Genomic DNA, 19,745 nt, shown 5'->3' with positions numbered 1-19,745 from the left:
GTCTTCCTTGGACCTCACTGAGGCCTACCTTCACATTCCTATAGCCAAATGCCACAGAAAATTTTTACGTTTTTCCTTTCAAGGCAGGCACTTCCAGTATAGGGCGATGCCTTTTGGCCTCTCCTCGGCCCCTCGGGTCTTTACAAAACTCTTGGGGTCCCTGGCGGCCTATATCCGGGCGTTTCCCATTCACATTTTATGTTATCTTGATGATATTTTGATTCATGGGAACTCCCTAGAGAAAGTGAAAACAGACCTTTCTGTTACCATGTCAGTCCTTCAGGACCATGGATTTTCCATCAATTTTGATAAAAGTCATCTCCAACCTTCCACATCCATTGCTCACCTGGGATCCATTATTGATTCAGAATCCTCCCAGGTGTTTCTCTCTCCCGAGAGAAAACTCAGTATAGTGGAGTTAATTTCTAAGATTTTATCTAACTCTTCAGTATCCATAGTCACTCTATCTTCCCTTTTGGGGAAGATGGTGTCATGCATAGGCATCATTCCCTGGGCTCGCCCTCATGCTAGGGAACTCCAGTGGCTCCTGTTACCTTTTCAGAGATCGGGGCACAGCAACTCAAATCGACGCATTGTCATCCCACTGAGTGTTCGCAGATCCTTCAAGTGGTGGAAGTCTCCGGCCATGGACAAAGGATCCCCGTTCAGGTGCCCGGATCAATTTGTCATCACCACAGATGCCAGTCTATCGGGATGGGGCGCCCACGCCCAGGGGATGATAGCCCAGGGCACGTGGTCCCCGGAGGAAGCTTCCAGGCCAATCAATTGGCTAGAGTTAAGAGCCGTTTTCCCTGGCGCTGAAGCATTTCTCTCCTCGCATTCCCAACCGGCACGTTCTCATTCTCACCGACAACATTGCCACAAAAAGCCATATCTGCAGACAGGGGGGCACGAGATCCAAGGCTCTCATGAGGGAGGCCCTCAAGTTGGGCCTTTGGGCGGAAAAACATCTCCAGTCGCTCCTAGCCGATCACATCTCCGGGAGTCTCAACGTCCAGGCGGATTGGCTATCCCGAGCAACGATAGACCCAGGAGAGTGGAACCTCCATCAAGACCTGTTCCATCAAATCACCCTCAGATTCGGCCTACCAGTCCTGGATCTCTTCGCGACCAATGCGAACGCCCAACTCCCTCGCTTCTATGCCAGATTTCCATCCCCGGGAGCGGAAGCAATCAATGCCCTCCGGAGTCCATGGCCTCCAGGCCTACTCTACGCATTTCCTCCAATTCCAATCCTCCCGGACGTGATTCACAAGGTCCTCACCGAGAGGGCCCGAGTAATCTTAATCGCCCCTCATTGGCCCCGCCGGCCCTGGTTCGCGGATCTCCAACAGCTGTCCGTCCAGGACCCTTGGCGACTCCCCGTTTCGGGGGATATGCTGCGGCAGGGGGCCTCTTTCCATCCAGACCCGGAGTGGTTCCACCTCACCGCCTGGCTGTTATCAGGAGAGATTTAGAACTGCGTGGCCATGACCCCGATTCAGTGGAGGTCATCTTAAAGGCCAGAAGGGGCTCGACCAATCGAATTTATGACCACACGTGGTCCAAGTTTCACCAGTGGTGTCTACAGGAAGGTTTCTCCCCTCTGTGCATCCCCATACACAGAATTATTTCCTTCCTTATGCAAGGCTTCCATAAAGGGCTTTCCACCAGCACCCTCCGGCGTCATCTGGCAGCCATTTCATCTGTCCTGGGGGGCCCCCGCAGACAGCCTCTCCGATCCTTCCCTGAAGTTCAGGAATTCCTCAAGGGCATAGCCAACCTCAGACCTTCCAAGGTCCACAGGTATCCTTCCTGGGATTTGCCACGGGTTCTCCATTCCCTCACGCAGGCTCCATACGAACCCCTAAAATCGGCATCCCTCAGGTACCTATCCTTTAAGGTAGCTTTCCTGGTGGCTATTACCTCTGCCCGACGCATGTCGGAGCTGGCTGCCCTCTCAATCAGGCAGGACCTTTGTCAATTCCATCAGGACAAAGTAGTTTTGCGACTGGACCCCACCTTCTTACCCAAGGTCAGTTCCATGTTCCACAGATCTCAGGATATTGTCCTACCTTCCTTCTGCCTCCAACGAGACCATCCCTTGGCAATTAGATGGCACACCCTGGATCTCATCAGAGCGCTGAGAATATATATCCAACGCACAGGACCCTTTCGAAGGTCAGAAGCTCTTTTTGTAGCCTATCATCCCAGAGTCATGGGGGCCAAAGTGTCTTCAACAGTACTGGGCCGTTGGATCAGAGGGACTATATCTAAGGCCTATGAGTCGGCCTCCCTCTCCGTTCCAAGGAACATCACAGCGCATTCCACCAGGAGCGCGGCCACCTCAGCCGCTTGGGCGACTCAAGCCCCGTTGGAGGAGGTCTGCAAAGCAGCCACTTGGGCCTCGCCAAATTCCTTCATCAGGCACTACAAGATTGATTCTTTCGCTTCAGCGGACGCTGCCTTCGGCAGAAGGGTACTCCAATCCGTTATCTCACACGATAGCAATCTAATCCCACCCTAGGGACCATCTATTGGGTATGTCCCATGTGACTGCTGGACCCGCTCCTTCAGTACGGAGAATAGGCGTTGATTGCTTACCTGAACGCCTCTTCTCGTACGGTGAGCGGGTACAGCAGTCACTTCCCGCCCTTGTATGTGTCTTCTTTTACTTTTCTATACCTTTCTTCCTCTAACAATGAGAGTTGAACACTACAGAGCTTCACAGCTGAGCCTAGTCTATGGATTCGCGAATTCTGGGGAAGGGGCGGATCCGGCAAGCTTTTTTAATACTAGGCTCAGTTCCATCGGATTGGACGTGAGCAACCCATGTGACTGCTGTACCCGCTCACCGTACGAGAAGAGGCGTTCAGGTAAGCAATCAACGCCTATTCTCTCAATTTCTTTCAAAGACAAATAATTGAGCCACAAGGAATACAGCTCATCTTGGCAGAACCCCAAACAATTTCAACAGTCTTAATCCCAATGCTGGGGGGGGGGGGGAACCTTTTCTCATTGCAAGATGGGAGGTGCAAATAACTCCATGTGCATAGCAGTCTGATGCAATTCACCCATCAATAGACCCATATCGTATGAAATGCATGGAGCTTAAAGAGGGCTACACCATAGAATTCACTAGATTATGTCATTCAATCTTCCAAGTCCAAAAGGACCAAACACCATCTAAATTTAAATATCTAATTGTCCACAAGAGAAATGGCACAAGATCTTGAGCATGAACTAAACCAAATAGCACAAGTGCCATATGGAAATTCTGAGATAAACGGAGTGTTTCCAGAAAAAGTACAGAGTCAATTCATCCCATAATATGCAAGAGCTGGGGTGGTGCAGTGGTTAGAGTGCAGGCTACTTCAGCTAACTGCTAGCTGCAGTTCAGCAGTTCAAATCTCACCACCAGCTCAAGTTTGACTCAGCCTTTCATCCTTCCAAGATGGGTAAAATGAAGACCCAGATTGTCGGTGGCAATATGCTGATTCTGTAAACGGCTTAGAGAGGGCTGTTAGAGCATTGTGAAGTGGTATATAAGTCTAAATTATATCGCTAATGCTATTGCTATTCCTGAGATGTAACTATTAGGACACCCATTATCTTTTCAAGGCGTCTCTATTCAGCCTGTTTCAGCTTCTAATTCAGACTTCCAGGGTGACTCTATTGCAAGGGTAGGCAAAGTTGGTTCTTTATGACTTGTGGACTTCAACTCCCAGAATTCCTCAGCCCATCATGCTAGCTCAGGAATACTGTGTGTTGAAGTCCACATGTCATAGAAGAGCCAAGTTTACCTACCCCTGCTCTATGGTGCAGAGTATTTGCAAAGATTATGGTGACTGTTGTAAATCAGATCCCTTTAAATACACCTATATTCCTACCGCCATAACCTGTTAATGAAATTATCTTTGATTATTAAAGGATATCCAGATCCTGGTATAAACATTTCAAGGAGCTGGGCTTTTTGATCAACATAGAATGTCCTTCAACCAGCAACTACACTACTTGGTCACTCTTATTGGCAACATGTTTAAAAAGGCTTAAATCTTCCTGCAAAAGAGGGAAAACAGATCATACAGCAGCCAGCTGTATCAGTTCTTCAAATCAGCCATTTAAATATCGTGGTTCTTGGCAGTAGAGAGCTAAATAATAATCTGTACAGCCTTGGTATCGTGGGCTCCGATGCATTTTTGCCCCTTCCAGTTCTTTCTCCTCAGAATGTAACTGTCTAAAGATCCCACAGATGCTTTGCAAATTCACTGATGTTGAGGCGTTTCCCTCAGGGAGATCCTACTCAGGGGAAGTTGCATGCATTTCTGCCATCATTTTGCCCCATTCCACCACAAGCCCAGCCACCTTGTTGTCTTTGATGCTGACAGTCTCTTAAGAGACATAATTAGCTGTGCCTTCCTTCATGAATACTGAACTCATATTCTAAGACAAACTTCGTTCAGTAGGAAGATGCTGAAAAAAAGATTCCTAAGAAGAAACGGTACCCATCTAAACCTATAGTCCCATGTTAATCGATAACTTTAGTATGTCCTATTATAGGATGCCATGGTAGAAAAGGAATATGATTTATTAGACTTGTATGCCGCCCCGAGTCTCTGGAGAGGAGCGGCATACAAGTCTAATAAATCATATTCCTTTTCTACCATGGCATCCTATAATAGGACATACTAAAGTTATTGATTATCATGGGACTATAGGTTTAGATGGGTACCGTTTCTTCTTAGGAATCATTTTTTCAGCATCTTCCTACTGAACGAAGTTTGTCTTAGAATATGAGTTCAGTATTCATGAAGGAAGGCACAGCTAATTATGTCTCTTAAGAGACTGTCAGCATCAAAGACAACAAGGTCTGCGGAGAGGGGCGGCATACGAATCTAATAAATAATAATAATAAAATAATAGGACATACTCTATAGTAGACTACTATATAGGTAGTCTTTGACTTACAACAGTTCATTTGCAACATGGCTTAGGGTCAGACTATTTACGGGACAGTCTGCTGCCGTATACCTCCCAGAGACCAATATAGTCGCACAGGTTTGGCCTTCTCCGGGTCCTGTCGACTATACCAGTGTTTTTCAACCGGTGTGCCTATAGTCAGGTGTGCCGCGAGGCGGCTCCTGTAAGTGGGAACTCCAGGGCTGAGGCTTCAGCTCTGGAGCTCCCACTTGCAGAAGCCGCCCCCCCCCGCTATCGCGCGCCGCCGCTATTAGCACCACTATTGGCTGCAGCAGCGCTGGCGATCCGTCCGCTAGCCGCTCCGAGCGCTGTGGGAACGCCCACCCCTCTCACAGTCCCATCTTAGGCTGTCAGTAAAGGGGCTGCTTCCCATCCCCCTGCCAGCTTGCTCAGAACATTCAAACTAAGGAAAAACTTCACCGGCCTCCACAGAGAAGAAAGGAAGAGAGAGAACGAGAGAGAGAGAGCAACAGAGAGAGAGAGAGAGAGAGAAAGAACAAGAGAGAGAAAGCATGAGAGAGAGAGAAAGAAAATAAGAGAGAGAATGAGAGAGAGCAACAGAGAGAGAGAGAGAACAAGAGAGAGAAAGTGTGAGAGAAAGAAAATAAGAGAGAGAATGAGAGAGAGAGAGAGAGAGAGAAGGAAAGCAAGAGAGAAAAAGAGAGATAGCAAGAGAGAGAGAAAGCAAGAGAGACAGATAGGGAGAGGAAAGGAGAGAGAGAGAAATGAGAACAAAAAGGAGAGAAAAAAGGAGAAATGAGAAAATGATTGAGGCAGAGAATGAGAGGAGAGAGAAACAAAAGAGAGAGAGAGAGAGGTGATTCTTGAAGCATATGGTAAAAAGCACCCAAATAATAAGAAAAAAACCCCCAGCCCACACCTGTTTTTGAAAAGAATAAAAGAGAAAAAAACCCCAGCCCTCAACTGGTTTTGGAAATGGTTCCAGTGCGTATACACACACACACGCATAAAGGGGGGAGAGAGACAGGGATGGAAAAAGAAGAGAAGTGAGAGGGAGAAGGAATGAGGGAAAAAGGGAAGAAGAGAGAGAAATGAGAGACATGAGAGAGAAAAGGGGGAAAGACAGGAGAAGTACCCAGAAATGAGACAGTGGTATAAATTTGAGGAGGGATGATTGATGATTGACTGTATTTATAAGGGGATGTTACATGGGATTGTATATATGAGGGGGTTATGTATGTATGTATGTATGTATGTATGTATGTATGTATGGATGGATGGATGGATGGATGGATGGATGGATTTGATTTGATTTGATTTGATTTGTGCCATTTTGGTTGGTGGTGTGCCCCAGGATTTTGTAAATGTAAAAAATGTGTCGAGGCTCAAAAAAGGTTGAAAATCACTGGACTATACAATGCAGGTTAGTGGGGCCGCGGGGGAGGGCCCTCTCTGTAGCTGCCCCGGCTCTATGGAACCAACTTCCCCCTGATGTTTGTACTGCTCCTACCCTGCTGGCCTTTTGAAAGGCTACAAAGACCTGGCTTTGCCGGCAGGCCTGGGGGCCATGAATTGTACAACTTTCATAGCCAAATTGTATTGAATAATATGCATGTTTTGATTTGATTGATGAGTTGTAGGTTTTAATTGGGGTTATTGTTTTAATTTGTACTTGACTTCTTCTTATTGTTAACTGTACTTTTTTAATATTGTTATAAGCCGCCCTGAATCCTTCAGGATTGGGCAGCATAGAAGTCGAATAAACAAACAAACAAGCAAACAAACAGATAAATAAATTTAATCACTGTTCAAAGTTATAAAAGCCCTGAAAAAAGTGACATGACCTTTTTTTACAGTTCCAGCCTTTCCTATGTCCCCATGCTCATGTGTTCAAAATCCAGATGCTTGGCAACTGGTTCATATTTATGACAGTTGCCGTGTCCTGGAATGAGACGATCACCTTTTGTGATCTTCTGACAAGCAAAGTCAATGGGGAAGCTAGATTCACTTAGCAACCGTTACTAACCGATCAAGTGCAGTGATTCACTTAACAAGTGTGGCAAGAACTGTTGTAAAATGAGGCAAATTTCATTTCACCAATGTCTCACAACCACAGAAATTTTGGGCTCAATTGTGGCTATAAGTCGAGGACTGCCTGCATTAGACTTACCACAAAGATTTATTTTCTACAGTAGAGGCAGAGGATCGTGGCCACCAATTACTTTGAAAAGGGAGGAAAGATACCTATGGCAAATCATACGTAGTTCACAGTTACTGCGCTTATTTATACCTTTTAAATATCTTTGTCATAGTTTCCTTTATGACTTGAGCTATATCTCCCTAGTGATAGAAAAGGAGATAGAGAAAAATTATTTTCTCTATCACACAATACTGGGACGAGGGGGCACTCCCTAAAGCTCATAGGTAAGAAAGCGAGGCCAAATCAAGGGAAATATTTCTTCACCCAGAGGGTCATTGGTTTATGGACTTCACTTCCAGAAGAGATTGTGACAGCTGTCAGGGTGGATAGCTTCAAGGCAGGATTAGACAGATTCATGGATGCCAAGAGTATCGGTAGTTATTGAAACGGAGGTTCATGTGCTGCCTCTATGTTGGTTGAGGCAGGCAGGATTCCCTTGAGTACCATATGTTGGGGGTCAAGGGAAAGGGAGGGTTTTGCCTTCTCTTTCTGCTCAAGATCCCCATGGTGGGCCATTGGGTGACACAGAATGCTGGATTCGATGGGCTTTGGCCCGATTCAGCATGGCTCTTCTTATGTTCTTATGTTCTAGTGAAACAACACCAAATCTAACCGCTGTTTCTGAAGTGCATGGGAGAGAGATATTGCTAGAACAAAAGTTATTCCAAAAAAAAAAAATAGATCTCAGAATGCTTAATCAAAAGGCAAGGTATGAGTGATAGAAAATTGGCAACAAAATGAAAAGTGTTTATTATAAAATGCAAAATTAATATTTGCTTTTATTTAAAAAAAATAGTAATCACAAACCCTTGAATTTAACAAAGATTGCTTTATTAATTAATTAATTAATTTATTTATTTATTTATTTATTTTATTATTTAGATTTGTATGCCGCCCCTCTCCGCGGACACATTTCCATGTGGCTCAGTTGGGTTTAATTTTAAGTGGGTGTGGACTGGATGTCACTTTGATGATTAAGTTGGCCTCTTGCGCACACACACACACACACACACACACACACGCACGCATATACAAATATGGAAGGAGGGGTTGTTCTTGGAGCTTTCTGAGATTGCTGTTTTCTTGCAGATGTTTCATTTCCGTAACTAGGTAACGTCATCACTGCTCCTTCTAACTGATGATGTTACATAGTTTGGGTAATGAAACGTCTGTAAGAAAACAAGCACGCTCAAAGAGTGCAAAGGACCCCTCATTTTAACCCTGAGCTACAAATATTCTCCTTTATTGACATACAAATGTGGTTTGCAAAATGGGAAGCGAAGGAAGAGAGACTCACCAAAATTGCCCTTGGATCAAGTTAGAAACTCCTGGATTTGTAGCTCTGTTTTCAGCTGTCCTTTAGAAAACCTGGGCTGACGAGGAAATCCTTTCTTGGATCGGATTGGATCCCTTGGAGGCAGGCGAGAAGTTCAGTTGTATGCTTGGGCATATGGGAAGCAAGTAAAGTGGAATGAAGGAAAGAAATTCACCTAGAACCTCCTTCACAGACCACTTGCAAATACAGTGGAACCCCGACATAAGAGCTGCTCTACTTAAGAGCAACTCGAGATAAGAGCTGGGAGGGGAGAGATATTTTTGTTCTACTTACAAGCCCAAATTCGAGATACAAGCGCCAAGGAGCTGTCTCCTGAAGCCAAACGCTAACTTCCGCGTTCGGCTTCAGGAGACAGCTGCGAAGCGGCGCGCGTGTTTTAAAAGGTTGCAGCCGGCCTGGGGGGCTCGGGGGGGTGCTTGCAGCTTTCCTTCTTGCTCTTTTTCTTTCTCTCTTTTACCTTCCCTTCCTCTATTTCTTCTTTTCTTTCTCCTTCCCACCTTCTTCCCTCCCTCCCTCCCTTCACTCATTCCTCTCTTACTCTCCCCTTTCATAAGTTTCCTTGCTTCCTTCCTCTGTTCCTGTCCCTTCCCCCTTTCTTTCTTTCTTTCTTTCTTTCTTGCTTTCTTTCTTGCTCTTTTTCTTTCTCTCTTTTACCTTCCCTTCCTCTATTTCTTCTTTTCTTTCTCCTTCCCACCTTCTTCCCTCCCTCCCTCCCTTCACTCATTCCTCTCTTACTCTCCCCTTTCATAAGTTTCCTTGCTTCCTTCCTCTGTTCCTGTCCCTTCCCTCTTTCCTTCCTTCCTTCCCACCCTCCGTCCATTCATTCACCCATTCCTCTCTTGATCGCTTAAAGCCGGTCCCTGGTGCAAAAAGGGTTGGGGACCTCTGTTCTACAGGATTGGGTGGCAGAGAAGTTGAACATATGTAAATTTAAAAGTTTAAGAAAGTTTACAAGTTAAGTAAAAGAAACTTCATTATTCATTTATATGTACATGTACATTTCTTCATTAAAAACATGTCTTTCTGCATAATTTAGACTAACTTTGTGAGTTTTTTGAGGGCTGGAACCAATTAAAATTATTTACATTAATTCCTATGGGGAAAAGTCGTTCGAGATAAGAGCTGCTCGACTTAAGAGCCCAGGTCCGGAACGAATTAAACTCGTATCTCAAGGTACCACTGTAGTGGGATTGACAAATCCTGATAACATGCAGCTAATGGGAGGAAAAAGAGCAGGTGTTTGGGTGTGTCCAGCATCATTGATTTTGAGAGTTCTTTTCCCGCTTAGTCCTTCTGGGAACCCATTCAAGGCCTTATAGAACCATAGGATTCTGTGGAACCCAATTTAAATCCCCAGAGGATGCCTATATTCCCTGCTGTTAAGAATGGCTTTCACACAAAGTCCTATGTGCTATTATCTTTCCTTCCTTCCTTCCTTCCTTCCTTCCTTCCTTCCTTCCTTCCTTCCTTCCTTCCTTCCTTCATTCATTCATTCATTCATTCATTCTCTTTCTATGCCGCCCTTCTCCTGGGACTCAGGGCAGCTTACAACATATAGAAATCTACATAAAACTGTATTCTAAAAACCCACAATTAAAACTAAACAAACAGGTTCACACCTCACACGTCCAGCAACCCCCCCCCCCATTGGGTGGGGCAAGATGTCAAAGTTTTAATGACCCCAAGCCTGCGGGCAGAGGTGGGTCTTCAAAGCCTTGTGGAAGGCAGGGAGAGTGGGGGCAGTATGAATCTCTGGGTGGAGTTCGTTCCATAGGGCCGGGGCAGGCACAGAGAAGGCTCTTCTCCTAGGCCCGCTAGACGACATTGTCCGGCTGACAGGACTGGAGAAGGCTGACTCAGTGGGCCCTGACCAGCCATTGGGATGTATGAGGCAGAAGACGGTCCCGTAAATAATCTGGTCCCAGGCCATGTAGGGCTTCATAGGTCATAACCAACACTTTATGACCTAATGCCTTCTAAAGCATTAAGAAGCGGCCTCAATGAACATTTTTCTGAGACTGTGTAAGTTCTGGTTTCTTTAAATATTTGGAAGCAAGTGTTGCAAGTGTTTTATCAGTGCAAAAGCTTTTATGGAAGTCACACTTACTTTTTTTAAAAAATCTGCAGTTTATATAACTGTCAAATTGTGTCATTTCAGTGTAATGTTTTCTGCAAAAAAATTACTTAAATCAACATAAATTCTGATCTAAACATGCTTCCTAGGGAGTCACATTCATGCTAAATATGAAAATCCGCCTTCAATCAGAGGAGTCACTTCTGTTTGATATCCCTTGTCAATACTGAATAGTATCCCCCTAATGAGTTACAGATTCTGCCTTTTCACTTCTAATAAAAATGAAATCTTCTCAAGAGATAATGCAGGTAAAAAGGAAACCGAACGATAAAAGCATGTAATTAGATTCACAGTCTGAATGCTTTTTATTAGTGCTTTTGTCTGCTCAATACTCGGATTGTATTAATTAATTTGCCACAGAAAGCGAAATTACTGAAATACAATCTGTCTATTAGAATCTAACTATGCCAATAGAATTAAAATGCTTCCTTCAATTTTCATATTTATACACTATTATTCTTATATTAACAGAACAAAAAAAGAATTGTTAGGCAGCAGTGTCTAAAACGATAGGGCAAGACCAATAATTAGTCTGTGGTATCTATAAAACGTGTCCCTGTAAGAAATTAATAGAGTTGAAATTATCCTTTGTTTCAGTCCCTCAATTTGCTTGCCTAAGGAGATAATTGCCAAGGATCAGATATATATGGTTTGTATATGCTTCCAGGGAAAGATAGTATCTGACTACAAAACTATAGGGATTCCCTTCGCTTTCTCCTTGCTTTAATAGGGAGCACTGGAAGATGGGATTTGATTTGATTTGATTTGATTTGATGGAGTGCATTGGTCATCTGAGTTCATTTCCTCCCTCTGAAGTACGTTTTAAATCTGATGTTGTATAAGTACAATGTATAATCTGATGTTTACGGTTGACATTTGGTCTCCTCAAAACTTAGATGGGACACCCGGAGGTCTCGAAAGTTATTATCAAATTCTATTTTTAGTACATCAGAAAGTGAAAATAGTTTAATAGGGAGGAATCACATTAATTGTATGTAATTAAATCAAAATTAAATTAAATCCTAATCCTATTACCAGTTTTGCAGTGTCCCACCCAAGGTCTCAAAAAACGGTCCGGGAAATTTATTGCATAGTTTGGGTTGTAAAAATGATTGGAGTTTACTATGTAGTAAATTTGTAGGATTTGTAAGTTTACTATATAGCAAGTTTGTAACACTCACTAGATGTTACTATATAGAATACATGCTTAACTTTTCATGTGTAATTTATATGGTGAATCAAATTTTAATCAACAGTGAAAAAATTAGGGATCCATATTCTTATTTCTCAAAAGAATATAGGCTTGCATTATGAATCAAAAAGAGAAAATTAAATCATTAAATAATTCCCATTTGACAATGACAGACAAATTAAAATTCAGCAGACAGATTGCATTTCCTCTATCACCTTAAAAACGTTTGGAGATTTTAGCAGATTGCCATGCATTTGAATCTAATGATTAATCAATAATTAGATTTTAAAAAGACCATTTATCAACTGAAATTCCAAAGAATGATGATATGTAGCAAGACGTTTAGGAAACTGATGCATGCTAATTGAATATATATCTATTCTAAGAGAATTACTAACAGAGTTGTAACTATAACAGATGATATCTTCTGAAGCTAGTGAGCCTCTTGCTGTCAACTGTACTGTAAGATATTAAAGTCAGACTTATATTAATGATGTTTTTTCTTTAATCTCCCTTCTTAAGAGTTTTAAGGGGCTGAGCATATTCTTCCCTTAAAGCTAGATTTTATTTATTTAAAATACATTTGTCCTGCTCTTTAATTAATAGGACCCTAGATCATCCAAAATAAGGCAACCCATGCTTTAAACTTAAAATTTAAAGGATTGGGTTGAAGAAAAAAGAAATTCTGAAATTCTTATACAGTGATCCCCCGTTTATTGCGTCCCCAACCATTGCGAACAGGGTACTTTGCGATTTTTCAACCCGGAAGTCAAAATACCATCTACGCATGCGTGCGTTTTTTCTATGGGCACGCATGCGTAGATGGCAACCAGGAGATCAGCTGCTGGGTGGCTTTCCTGGGTCTTCCCCCTCTTGCTGGCGTCAGCGAGGAGTTTCCCCACCGCCCACGCAAAATCCTCGCTGCCGCCCGCCCTTCGCCCGCCCACGCCGTTCATTCTCGCCGCTTTCGAGCTGAGTCCTGAAGCGAATTCGCTCCCGGACTCAGCTCGAAAGCGCCGAGAGACAGCGCCAAGGAACGGGCCTGTCCACGCTGTCTCTCGGCGCTTTCGAGCCGAGTCCGGGAGCGAGTTCGCTCCCGGACTCGGCTCGAAAGCGCCGAGAGACAGCGCCAAGGAACGGGCCTGTCCACGCTGTCTCTCGGCTCGAAAGCGCCGAGAGACAGCGCCAAGGAACGGGCCTGTCCACGCTGTCTCTCGGCGCTTTCGAGCCGAGTCCGGGAGCGAGTTCGCTCCCGGACTCGGCTCGAAAGCGCCGAGAGACAGCGCCAAGGAACGGGCCTGTCCACGCTGTCTCTCGGCTCGAAAGCGCCGAGAGACAGCGCCAAGGAACGGGCCTGTCCACGCTGTCTCTCGGCTCGAAAGCGCCGAGAGACAGCGCCAAGGAACGGGCCTGTCCACGCTGTCTCTCGGCGCTTTCGAGCCGAGTCCGGGAGCGAGTTCGCTCCCGGACTCGGCTCGAAAGCGCCGAGAGACAGCGCCAAGGAACGGGCCTGTCCACGCTGTCTCTCGGCTCGAAAGCGCCGAGAGACAGCGCCAAGGAACGGGCCTGTCCACGCTGTCTCTCGGCTCGAAAGCGCCGAGAGACAGCGCCCCCCGGACCACCGCCTGTCTCCTGCTGCCCGGTTTAGCCAGGACACGAGCGGCGAAATGACTTGGAGGAATGTGAAGCTGAAACCGGCCGGTTTCAGCTTCCCATTCCTCCAAGTCATTTCGCACCCCGCTTTAGGGCGACAGGCGGTGGGCTGGGAGCCGCAGGCGAAAGGAGCTCAGGCATTGTTCTTCGGACCCCGCCCGCAGCCTGGAGAGGGAAAGGGCCGCCGCGGGGCTGAGCGGGCGGGGTCCGAAGAACAATGCCTGAGCTCCTTTCGCCTGCGGCTCCCAGCCCACCGCCTGTCGCCCTAAAGCGGGCTGCGAAATGACTTGGAGGAATGGGAAGCTGAAACCGGCCGGTTTCAGCTTCACATTCCTCCAAGTCATTTCGCCGCTCGTGTCCTGGCTAAACCGGGCAGCAGGAGACAGGCTTTGAGTTTTTGGCTGCGGGGGGAGAAGTAGGACTTTCCTAACTCCCTCGCCCCGCAGCCAAAACTCAAAGCCTGTCTCCTGCTGCCCGGTTTAGCCAGGACACGAGCGGCGAAGTGACTTGGAGGAATGGGAAGTCCAAATCGGCCGGTTTCAGCTTCCCATTCCTCCAAGTCATTTCGCACCCCGCTTTAGGAGTCAGCGGAGAACGGCGCAACTGTTTTAAAACGATCGGAGCTTTCCAATGAGTCCCGAAGACGTGTCTTCGGGACTCATTGGAAAGCCGCACGGGTGTTTTAAAAGGTCCCCGCCGACATGGGGGGCTCGCTAGCACCCCCCCAAACCTGGGTTGGGGGTTCGGGGGGTGCTAGCGAGCCCCCCATGTCGGCGGCGACGTTTTAAAACAGCCCCGCCGCCCCCAATCTTCGGCTCCTCGCTAGCGCTGCGGAAGTTAAAAACATCATCTGCACATGCGCAGATGGTGTTTTTACTTCCGCAGCGCTACTTCGCGAAAACCCGCTCGTTGCGGGGGGTCCTGGAACGGAACCCTCGCAACGAGCGGGGGATCACTGTAATGTCCAGCAGGAAAGGAAGAGGACAACTCGCACTTCAAAAAGTTATACTTATCCATTTTTTTAGAAGTAACCATGAAAAGCCAATCTTCCTGGAAATGGCTGTAAATGTAGCCAGAGGTTGTTAGTTTTATGTCTTGCAGTCTTAAATTCTGAGATATATTACTGGATTTTGCAAGTGTCTCCTTTCTCCAAGGTTCAGGGAATTCCAGCTGATAATCTCATGGACTAGATGCCTTATAGGGCAATTTGTTTCCAAGTTCTTTATGAAGGAGAAGATAGGCGTAGTTGACGAGAAATGATTTCAGTACTATGGATGCAGCAAATCCTAAAAGCATATTGAAGGATATAGTTAGATTTCCTTTATTAGTCAGAGTCTTGCTAGCTTTGCTTAAGCTAGAAACCTCTTTGCAAAGCACAGCTGCGTGAGCTTGGAGGAAGCTGTTTGGGCTACTAGGTTACACCAGGCCACTGACTAACAGAACAATTCTTATCTGATCAATACAAAGCTGCCTCTGTGAAACACATTCTTAGAGAAGCCTGAATACTATGGTTATTCAGTCCTTCTTAGATCTAGTGAATGAAAGGCATTTGCCTCACAAAAACAATTACAAGCATATATTTTGTGCCCTGGTGCCCATTGATACTTACTTATTGTATTCAGGGAAATAGTTTTAAGAATGAAGCCACAACTGTGTAAAATTCCACAAATCTTTTTCCCCACTAAAAAGATTGTGTTTATTTTCCTGTTCTGCAGGCCTTTGGAAACTTCAGCCAAACAGCCAGTACCTTTTTTGAGGCAAGTCATACCCGTTAAGAAAAAGGTGAGTACTGTATTCTTGTATTGGAACACACAAAATAGATCTTTGTGGTTTAAAAAAAAAAGAGATAAAAATACTGGGAGAATATTTGAATGCAGCGATCCCTCGTTTTTCGCTGGGGATGTGTTTCAAGACCACCCGTGAAAAACCAATTTCCGTGAAGTAGAGGAAAGATATTTTTTATGTATTTAACGAGTATTTGGACTTTTAAAACCCACCCTTTGCATGAAACAGTCATTCTATAATGTTTCTCAGCTGGAACTACATGTGATATCCTACCAGTTTCTTTAACAGAGTACAGTAGTACCGTAGAATAATTTTATGAATTTTCAATGGATTTAAAATTATTACTGGATTTAAACCCCCTTTGAAAACCCGTGAAGTAGCAAATCTGCAAAAGATGAACCGTGAAGTAGTGAGGGATTACTGTATTAGAGCATGAAACTTATAACTTTGTATCAGATTCCGGATACCCAAAGTAAAGGAAGATACTCAAAAACAAGATAACTATTTTACAGTGATACCTCATCTTACAAACGCCTCGTCATACAAACTTTTCGAGATACAAACCCGGGGTTTAAGATTTTTTTGCCTCTTATTACAAACTATTTTCACCTTACAAACGCACCGCTACCGGACTTCCATTGCCAGCGAAGCACCCGTTTTTGCGCTGCTGGGATTCTCCTGAGGCTACCCTCCATGGGAAACCCCACCTCTGGACTTCCGTGTTTTTGTGATGCTGCAGGGGAATCCCAGAAGGTGAATCCCAGCAGCGCAAAACAGGCGCTTTGCTGGCAACGGAAGTCTGGAGGTGGGGTTTCCCATGGAGGGGAGCCTCAGGGGAATCCCAGCAGCACAGAAATGGGCGCTTCGGCTGGCAAAAGGGGTGAATTTTGGGCTTGCACGCATTAATCACTTTTCCATTGATTCCTATGGGAAACACTGTTTCATCTTACAAACTTTTCACCTTAAGAACCTCATCCCGGAACCAATTAAGTTTGTAAGATGAGGTATCACTGTACTTTACTTTTCCGTGCTCCAAACAACCCGTGGATTTACAATAGAGTGAAACATTGTCAACGTCAGTTTTGCTGTTCAACATTTGAGAAGTCTCTTCATTTCAAAAGCAAAATGCTGAAGAAGATGAAATGAGAGAAAGGAACATGGCCAGATTGGTTTTGTGCCCCAATAGCATGGGCTTCCTAGAACGTACAAACATTTTGTGACATTGCTGAGATGCTAGTATTGATCCCATTTCCTCCTCCGCAGGTGTCTAGAGATCCTCGCTTTGATGACCTCTCTGGGGAATATAAACCAGAAATATTTGAGAAAACATACAGTTTCTTAAATGATGTGAGGAAGAAGGAGAAAGAGGTAACGATGTAACAGTGCCCTGCGCTTCTTCCTTCAGAATGAAAACAGGTCTCCCTAGAGAGTTGGTGCTTTCCTATTTTTCAGGTTATTCAGAAGCAGCTGAAGAAAAGCCAAAATGTGGAAGAGCAGAACAAATTGCAGCAGCTCCTTAAGCGAATGGTGAGTTGGTGCCAAAGAGAATTTAAACAGCCTGTTTACCCTTCTGAAGTACAGGCAATTGGCAGAAACAAAGCTGTAGAGAGCATTGATCATAAAAACCATGCGGCAGATGAAATTGGGGAGAGGAAAAATACAACCTCTTTGTTTCTTGCCCCTCTTTGTTCCTTAGACACAACAGGAAGAAGCACAGAGGAAATGCCAGAAGAAGAGGGAGAATTCCCTGGCGTTCAAGAGGCAGCAAAGAGAGTTCGCCAAGCAAGGAAAGAAGCCTTTCTTCCTAAAGAAATGTAAGCGTTTCCCACTTAGGGTAATAGCTGCTCTGCCAACCTTAATTTTAATATTACCCCCTTCCTGTATTAATAATAAATATTAGAAGACCTGTTTATGCTAGTTGGTTTGTATAAATTGAAGAATAAGGAATTTATGTGTGCGTATCTTCATCATCACTGTGACATCACTGTCACTATTCAACCAGAGGTTCGTTGGTTAATGGAATTCACTTCCAGAAGTGGTCGTGACAGCTGTCAGCCTGGATAGCTTCAAGGCAGGTTTAGACAGATTCGGATGTCCAAGTGCCGCCTCTATGTTGGTTGAGGCAGGCAGGATTCCCGTGGGAATCCGTAGGTACCATTTGTTGGGGGTCAAGGGAAAGGGAGGGTTTTGCCTTCTCTTTCTGCTCAAGATCCCCATGGACAATTGTTGGGCCACTGTCTGACACAGAACGCTGGATTCGATGGGCTTTGGCCTGATTCAGCATGGCTCTTCTTATGTTCTTACTATTACTCCAGAGACCAAAGTTGTCGTGTGAGTATCCGCTAGAAATCCTAATTAGATCGATGTCTATCTATGAAAAGGTATTGAGAAAGGAGGTAGAAGAATTTTCGTTTTCTCATTGCCCCGAGGAACCTCTACTCTGCTCTGAGGTTTTTGTTAAATGTGTCAGGGAATTGAAGACATAAGACAGTAAATAGCTACAGATAATCGTCGACTTACAATCATTTGTTTAGTGATCATTCAAAGGTACAACAGCACTGAAAAAAATGACTTAAGATCAGTCCTCACACTTATAACCAGTGAAGCATCCCCATTGTCATATGATCAAAAGTCAGGTGTTGGGCAACCAGTGTGTTAACAACAGTGGCAATGTTCTGGGGTCACGCTATAACCATCTGCAAATTTCTCAATCATCTTTCCCGATTCCGCTACAACTGGTGCGTTGCACTCACAGCTTTGCTTCTGATGCGGCTGCGGGCGCACACCCCAGTGAGATTTTGTTTCTGTGCATACGCAAAAAGCAAGATCTTGTGAGGGGACACACACATGAAAGAGATTTCAACAATTTGTTTTTCTTCCACGCATGCGCGGAAGCAAAAAATTTCTAAAATCTCACAGGTGAGTGTCCCCTCTGTGACATTTTGCTGCATGCGCAGAAGGAAAATCTCGCTGGGACGCACGCCTGTGCCCACAGCAAATGCAAAACTGCAAGCGCAGCTCAATTTTCGCTACCGGTACACCGTCCTTACCCATACCACTAGCAACCCGATTCTGCCAACAGCATTTAATTTAATTTTATTTTTTTATTTATTGGATTTGTATGCCGCCCCTCTCCGTAGACTCGGGGCGGCTAACAACAATAATAAAAACAGCATGTAAATCCAATACTACAACAACTAAAAAACTCTTATTTTAAAACCAATCATACCTACATGCAAACATACCATGCATAAATTGTAAAGGCCTAGGGAGAAAGAGTATCTCAGTTCCCCCGTGCCTGATGGCAGAGGTGGGTTTTAAGGAGCTTACGAAAGGCGAGGAGGGTGGGGGCAATTCTAATCTCCGGGGGGAGTTGGTTCCAAAGGGCCGGGGCCACCACAGAGAAGGCTCTTCCCCTGGTTCCAGTTGTTTTTTCTAAATTATTGAATCCTTTTCCAGATTATTGAATTCTTGTCAAAAGAATTGCATGAGAAGTGGTTTAGGATAGCCACTGCCAGCACTTAAATGCATTTTCATGTTATTTTCATAGCAATTAGTTACTAAATTGTACCACATGATTTATAGGGTCAAGTTGAACAATGATGTTGGCAAGCAAAAATAGTAAGATTATAGAAAATAATTGCTTGGGATATTATGAACACTTATGGCTTGAATTAAAACCTCCCTCCCTTCTTGACATCTACAGCTGAAATGCAGAAATTGGAACTTGCTGAGAAATACAAAGATCTGAAGAGAAGTGGGAAGCTGGAGAGTTTCCTGAACAAGAAGAGGAAAAGGAATGCTGCTAAGGATAAAAGGAAGCTCCCTTTTCGGAAGGACAGCTAATGTCTGACCCAAGGTCCCCCTCCCCGAAGGAAGACTTCACCCACCGATTCATAGTTTGTACAGGCAACTGTGGGAAAGATGACCTCTTCAGCCTTAAGCCAGGCAGTGAGGGCAAATAGCCAGGAATCATCCCACAGTTCAAGATATCCTGCCAAGTCCTTTATGTCTGCTGGAAAAAAATGATTGTTGTGCAAAATTATGTTGTTTCAATTGCACAAGCACCTCTTAAACTTTGAAAATAAGAATATTTGCAGTGATTACATCTCCTGCTGCTTGCTCTTCAGGGCAAAAAGCAATAGATCCCTACAATGTACCCTCTAATTTTTTTTCAGTGTGGGCGGAAAAGTATAGTGTCTGAGCGACAGTCCCTTTGGGACTGGGCGGCATAGAAGAATAAATAAATAAACAAACAAACAAATAAACAAACAAATAAATAATAAGAAAAAAATCCCTTCTTTTTTATTAAAAGAAATTAATAATTTAAAAAAACCAAAATCCATTACTATTAAAACTAAATCAACCAGCAAAACCAAAAACATAACTATTAATAAAAACAGGTGAGGGCTGGGTTTTTTTTCTCTGTTATTATTTAAGTGCTTTTACCATATGCTTTAAATCAAAACTCACTTCTCTCTCTGTTTCTCTCTCTTTCCTGTCA

At 44.5% G+C, this 19,745-nt stretch overlaps 1 protein-coding gene across 2 annotated transcripts in view; it reads left to right on the top strand.

The window, feature by feature from the left end:
• The window catches only part of RRP36 (ribosomal RNA processing 36), a 57,233-nt gene extending 37,698 nt beyond the window's left edge, over positions 1 to 19,535 (top strand). For both annotated transcript variants that reach the window (XM_070734634.1, XM_070734635.1), the window contains exons 4-8: positions 15,172 to 15,238; positions 16,505 to 16,609; positions 16,694 to 16,768; positions 16,938 to 17,055; positions 18,948 to 19,535. In XM_070734634.1, coding sequence (XP_070590735.1) covers positions 15,172 to 15,238; positions 16,505 to 16,609; positions 16,694 to 16,768; positions 16,938 to 17,055; positions 18,948 to 19,087 — 505 coding nt within the window. In that variant the 3' untranslated portion in view covers positions 19,088 to 19,535. The remainder of the gene's footprint in view (positions 1 to 15,171; positions 15,239 to 16,504; positions 16,610 to 16,693; positions 16,769 to 16,937; positions 17,056 to 18,947) is intronic.
• The last annotated feature ends 210 nt before the right edge of the window (positions 19,536 to 19,745 follow it).

Source organism: Erythrolamprus reginae, chromosome 1 (assembly GCF_031021105.1).
Source record: "Erythrolamprus reginae isolate rEryReg1 chromosome 1, rEryReg1.hap1, whole genome shotgun sequence".
NCBI lineage: Eukaryota > Metazoa > Chordata > Lepidosauria > Squamata > Dipsadidae > Erythrolamprus > Erythrolamprus reginae.
This window is presented reverse-complemented; position numbering and strand designations above follow the sequence as displayed.